The following is a 6,160-nucleotide window of genomic DNA, read 5'->3' as shown; positions in this document are numbered from 1 at the left end:
GTACCTGTGCCAAGGACCAGCAGTGCTCCAGGAATCCGCTGCCTTTTACACCGCACTGTGCCCATACCTTTCCTTCCTGGTTTCTCAGACCCCGCCATGGTTGTGCTAAGAGCCCATTGCACCCCATCCCCACCCCCATCCTCCCCATCCCTGAGCCCCACACCGAGGGCTCAGCCTTGCTCAACCCTACTCCTTCTCCCACGAGGCAGCGGCTAAAGCAGAAACAGCAATTATCTGGTTCAGTCTGGTGCTGCTGGCCTGAAACATGCCATGACAACGTGGTTCTTGTTTCAAAGCCTCTTTTGTACTAGGACACAGTTCAAGGGATCTTGCAATGCTGCGTTTGTAAACATGCGGCACTTGCAGCTACACGCTGGGAGATGAGAACGGGGGCAGCATGGGAGGGCACTGCTCCCACCAGGGCTGTGCTCCCCCTCTGTGCCTACTGCAGTCTGGGGAGCTGGGAGCCCCTGGGATGCCCGTTCCTGAAAAGTCACCATAAATGGAGTCCTGAAAGAAACAAATAAAAAAAAAAAAAAGTGCATCACTAGGAATTGTTTTAGGCCCTGATCCATGCATAATGCAAATCAGTGGCTTCTGGATATGTCTGCAGACACCCTTGGCCTGCACAGGAGCTTCCCCAACAGATAGTGAGGAGCTCACAACATGTCGGCATCCTGCAGGGCTGGGGGTTGTCCCCACAGAGCTCCCACCCAGCTGGGCACAGAGCAGAGCCCAGGTGGCAGAACTCCCCACGCAGTGCTTTCCCTTTGAGGCAATCCCTCCCCTGCTCCCCGGACCCTGTGCAGCATTCCCTGCTTCCCTTTGATCTGTTTCTGATGGGGCTGCTTCCTTCTGCTCATTTTTCTTGCGCTCTGGTTTCTTTTCCTTCGAGTTTTTTCTTTTTTTTTTTTTTTTTTATTTTTGGACAAATAATCCTCGTGTCTCCCTCCTCGCCTTCCTTCAAGGGGGTTGCTCGGGAAGCCCTATTTATGGGTTGAAACGCTGCTGAAAGAGTTATTGCCATGTTATTCAGCTGCTGTGCCAAGCCTGCATGGAGATCGGGTTGCTGCTGAAAGGGTGCCAGGCACGTCTTTTTCCAGGAACCAGCCGCCGCATTTAGCCTCCGGCTGCACATGAAAGGCTGCAGTCGGAAACGTGACATTGTGTCAACATTTGAGGCAGGTCAGAGCTGGGTGAGACCATGAAAACAAGGCAGGGAACGCGACGCGCCCGGCACGGCAGGGGTGGTGAGGAGGGGCTGGGGTCACCCCACGTCCCCACCATCACCCCACGTCCTCACCGTCACCCCACGTCCCCGTATTCCCGTCTCCATCCCCCTGCAGCTATGTCACCCCGTGTCCCTGCCCTCCATCACACACCCCTGTTCCATCCCACGGCACACAGCGGTGGCACTGAAGGGACCCCATGTGCCCCACTGCGCTGCCCTCCTGCCCGTTCCCCCAGCACGTGCCCACCAGTAAGCGATGGGGATGGAAAAGGAGATGGGGCTGAAGCGGGCTGAGCACCACAGGGATGAGGCACAGCTGCAGCGACTGTGGAGGAGCTGAAATGTGGCTGTGCTGAGTGCTGCGTGCCGTCCCCAAAGGGGGTTACGTGGGGTTGCCTTCAGCGAGATCAATATTTAGTGCTCATTAAACCAAACACCAGCACCAGGATGCACGGAACGCCTGAGTCCATGCACATGGGCAGCCCTGCGCTGCTCAGTGCCGTGCAGCATGGGCACGTGTGTGCGTTCCACAGCGGGGTCCCAGGGCTGCAGCAGCCCCATCCCACACAGCGCTTTGCTGTCACCACATCTGGCAAGTCTTCCACACTGTAAAAACCTCCAACACCCAGCAGGGCCCTCATGTACTGCCCATGTGCAAGGGGTGAATGATTCCAGATCCAGCACCTGAGCGGCACACAGCAGCGGAGCAGTGGGATTGAGCCCATCCCACCATGAGGGCAGGAGGAGCTCCCCCATACCTGGGTCCTTGGGAAACAGCATCCCAGCCCTGGAGCAGAGGGGTTGTGGTGAGCAGAGAGAGGCTCTGGTCCACCCGCTGGTCCTCAGCAGCAATTGGGATCCAAGGGATGGGGAGAAACCTCAGCTTGAGCAGGTTCACCTGGAGCTGGATGTGGTGAGAGGAGCGATGCCCAGATGTGGAGATGGGAAAGAGATCAGTGAATATCCCTGAAATCAGTCAGTGAGCATCCCCAGCAATCCAGCGGCCAGTGAGCATCCCCAAAATCAGTCAGCACCACCCCGACACATGGGAAATAGCCCCATCCCCATGCTCATTCCTGCTTCTGCCCCAGCCCAGGTCCTGCAGGGGGACCCAGATGAGCTGTTGGAAAGCACAGAAGCTGACCCCCATCTTCCACAGGAAAAGAATTATTTTATTAAGTATTTTTAAACAACTACTTAACATTTACTCGAGATAAAAATATGTACAATATCCCACCTTGAAGAAGGCTCCAAAATATAAACACTGTACCTCTCCCTAGAGAATAAAACAAAGCTCTTCTCTTCAAAAAAACAAAGGACAACCCAGAAACAAAGATACATTCATATTTCACACTTCTTTGATGCTCAAGTAGTTATACAAATAATAGACATCTGAAACGCTTTACCTTTTAATATATTTATATAATATATATATTTATAACAGGATTTTACAAATAAAGGCAACTGTATACCAAAAAAAAAAAAACAAAACAAAACAAACAACCCAATAAAATAAAGGTCAGAACACAATCTGCAATCAAGCATAGTGCATCTCAACAGCTGGGGCAACAGGAAGGTGAAACGGGAATCATACCGGAGTTGTGCTGGACACCGGTCCTCAAAACCAGTGCGAAGAAAAAAAACAACACAAAACAGGGAAAAGTTCGTTTAAAAAAGGAAAAAAGAGAAGCCAAACTGGGCACGGTGTCATGGCTTTACCTGCAGCAATGGGCCCCGCGGTGCTGGGATCTATGGGACGTGCCCAAACCCTCACCTGGGTTAAGCACAGCTGGGCCACGCTCACCTGGCAGGACCGGGCTCAGCCTCCACCAGCAGCTCGTTACAGGATGGGGCACAGGTTTGTTATTCATTAGGTGTACTCCACGTAAAGCCTCCAAGCAGCATCTACCTTTTATTTATTAAAATACTCATCAGCAAAGGTGTGGAGAGAAATCCTAGTCTGACTGAATCAGTGACTATGCACGGCCAGGCTGGGAGCGCTGAGCCCCCGAAGTACCATCAGGGACAGCCAGACCTTACAGCCCAAGGCACCGTGGGGACACCCAGACCCTCCTCTGGGAACATCCAGACCCTCCATTGGGGACCTCCACACCTTACAGCTCAGAACCCCCAAAGTACCACCAGGATCACCCAGACCCTACAGCTCAGAGCCCCCGACGTACCACACAGGGCATCCGTACCCTGCAGCAGGGCCATCCATACCTTCCACTGGGGACATCCAGACCCTACAGACCCACATCTGCCTCTCGGGGCATTTTTTCACAGCTTTGACATACGGCAGCTGACTGAGCCAACCCGCTCTGTGGGTGCAGAGAAGGGGGCGGAAAGCATCGAGCTCTTTTCTTGTCCTTTTGGAAGCAGCTCTGCACGGCCAAGCCGGGTGCCTCCTTCATCCTCCCGCACGCTCCCTGGCACAGAGGACAGGGATGTGGCTCCCTGCACGCTGCGAGCCGTGGCCCACACCTCCCTCCAGCCAACGCATAAAAGTGAAACGGTCTCAAACTGGAAAAAAAAAAAAAAGAAAGACAAAAAAACCAAAACCCACGTCGCGCTTAGTCTTTGGTTTCCAAGTTCAATGGGGGGATCTGCTTCAGCGCCTGCAGCAGGGCTGAGGAGTCGATGGGGGAGCGGGCAGGCCCCGGGGAGGGCAGTCTCTGGGGCAGCAGCAGTGGGGGGGACAGCTTGTCGGGGCCCACAAAGCCGGTGAGTGCGGCGGCAGCGGGCGTGGGCAGCCCGGGGTACAGCACAGGGACGGAGGCCGGGTACCAGCACTTCTCCAGCATGGGCAGGTAGGCGGTGGCGGATGGTGGGATCAGGTAGAAGGGCAGGCACAAGGGGGGCTGGTGGGCGTGGGGGGGCAGGAAGCCGCCCGCGGTGCCCATCACCTCGCCGCCAAAGGGGCTGTCGTCATCGGGCACCTCCAGCCTGCTCCTCTTGGCTGGAGGGTCCTCGCTCTCTTGCTTGATGGAGCCGATCCTCTCCTGGACGGCGTATTTCAGTTCGGTATCCTTTGGGAAATAGGGCTGCTCCGGTTTGGAGTCGCTTTTCTCCAGCTCCCCCCCGTAGCCGCTGTCCGTGTCCGTGTCGCTGCCGCTCTGCTCCCCGCTGGAGGCAGCGAATGTCCTTTGGATGACGGGCACGCAGTTCTGCCCGCGCCCCTCGCCCGCTTTGCCCCCCGGCGCCACCTTCTCCTTCATGTCCTTGGGGCCGCCCGGCAGCAGCTCGGCCGCCACGCGGTGCAGGTGCCCCACCAGCTGCGCTGCCTTCAGCTCCTTGTTGTCGTGCTTGGCCACGTACTGCAGCAGCTCCTTGGCGCACAGCTGGAAGCCGGAGCGGAACATCTCTTGGCTGGAGTCGAGGCTCCTCGCTGACAGGTCACCTGAGGAAACATTAACAGGGAGAAATTAAAAATTAACAGCACGCCAAATACTTTCATTACCACCTCCACGCTGACAGCACACTTTCGGTACGACACAGCCAGCAGAGCAAACTCGGTGGCCAACCTGAGTTCCCACGACTTATGCACCAGATTCCAACCTGCTCCTTTCACATCCTTCCATTCACTTCTACCCATACCCTTCATCTTTCAGTTCTGCATTTACTGCATCTGGCACATCCACTGGGGAGCAAGCAGCCAGTGCACCCCAGACCCAGCAGGACCCCCCTGGTGCCACAGGTTCCCCGGGTGCCAACGGATCTCCCCCCCGTGCTGACCCTGCAGGGCAGTGGGACCTGCCCAGCCAAACTCAGTCTGACTTTATCAGACCCACGTGAGTGCCACATGTGCAAGCAGCAGGAGGAAGCACGGGGAGCAAGCAGCTGCTGTGCCAGGCCCCTTCTGCCTGCAGAGTGAGAGGGCACAGAGATCTGCACACAGATAGCGGCGTTTGTGTGCTCTGGGGGAAAAGGAAAGAGCTGAACTAGGATCCAAAGCTCGTGGTCATGAATGGAGAGAGCTGAACAGCTTTGGAGAGGACATCACAGCAAAGCTGGGCTTTAAATAAAACAACTTAAAATCCACTTTAAAATTAAAGCGACCGCACGGCGCACTTGGCACTGACCCTGCAGAGAGCTGCACTTGTTCTGCACGAGCCCACGAGCCAAGCGAGAGAAACCGACAGCAGTCAAAGGGCAGAGGCACAGCCTCCCCTTCCCCACGCACTGTCCCCGCAGCCCCGCCAAGCCCCGCACGGCGCACTCACGCACCCGCCTGCAGCCCGCTCTGCAGCGCCAGGATCTTCTGCTGCTGCTGCTCGATGAGCGCGGTCAGAGCCTTCACGTGCTTCAGGGTCAGCTCCAGCACCACCGCCTTCTCCAGGTGGCCCAGGGTCTGCAGGCAGAGCACACAGCGCGTTGGACACAGCTGCGGGGTGGGACGGGCACTGGGGGACATTCCCACGGCAGAGATGGGGGCGATTTGGGGACGGGGGTCGGGGGGCAGCGCTGCTAATTGGGGAAAGCACAAGACGTGCTTCCTGTGAACAGAAATATCCGGAATATGCACGGAACACACAGAGAGCACCGCGGGGCAGCCCCCGGTCCCCTATCCCGGGGGTATTTGGGGACGGCTGGCCCCGAGCAGAGCTCTGCGCCTCAGCGCTGCTGCCCCCGCCGGCACCGCGCGCTCAGCGCAGCGCAGGGCCGGGCCCGGAGCCCCGGAGCGGTGCGCGGAGTGCCCGTACCGTCAGCTTGAGGTGCTCGGGCAGCAGGTCCTTGAGCTGGGCGATGCACTCGTTGATCCTATCGCGCCGCTTCTTCTCTATCAGCCTGTGGGGCAGCTTGTAGGTGTCCTGCAAGGAGCGGCGGATCAGCGCTCCGCACCCACCCTCCGTCCTTTTCGCGTTCTTTTTTTTTTTCCCTCCTTCCCAAATAATCGCTATACGCACTCCGCATTCCACCCTCGGTTCT

At 57.0% G+C, this 6,160-nt stretch overlaps 1 protein-coding gene across 1 annotated transcript in view; it reads right to left on the bottom strand.

Annotated features, from left to right (window-relative positions):
• Positions 1-2,382: 2,382 nt before the first annotated feature.
• The window catches only part of BHLHE40 (basic helix-loop-helix family member e40), a 4,313-nt gene continuing 535 nt past the window's right edge, over positions 2,383-6,160 (bottom strand). The window contains exons 3-5 of the mRNA XM_042880857.1: positions 5,935-6,042; positions 5,459-5,582; positions 2,383-4,631 (exon numbers count right to left, since the gene is read on the bottom strand). Of these exons, the coding sequence (XP_042736791.1) occupies positions 3,805-4,631; positions 5,459-5,582; positions 5,935-6,042 (1,059 nt within the window). The 3' untranslated portion in view covers positions 2,383-3,804. The remainder of the gene's footprint in view (positions 4,632-5,458; positions 5,583-5,934; positions 6,043-6,160) is intronic.

Source organism: Lagopus leucura, unplaced genomic scaffold, assembly GCF_019238085.1.
Source record: "Lagopus leucura isolate 7727_CA_CO unplaced genomic scaffold, USGS_WTPT01 Super-Scaffold_100028, whole genome shotgun sequence".
Taxonomy (NCBI): domain Eukaryota; kingdom Metazoa; phylum Chordata; class Aves; order Galliformes; family Phasianidae; genus Lagopus; species Lagopus leucura.
The sequence above is the reverse complement of the archived record's forward strand: the minus strand, read 5'-3'. Positions and strand labels throughout refer to the sequence as shown.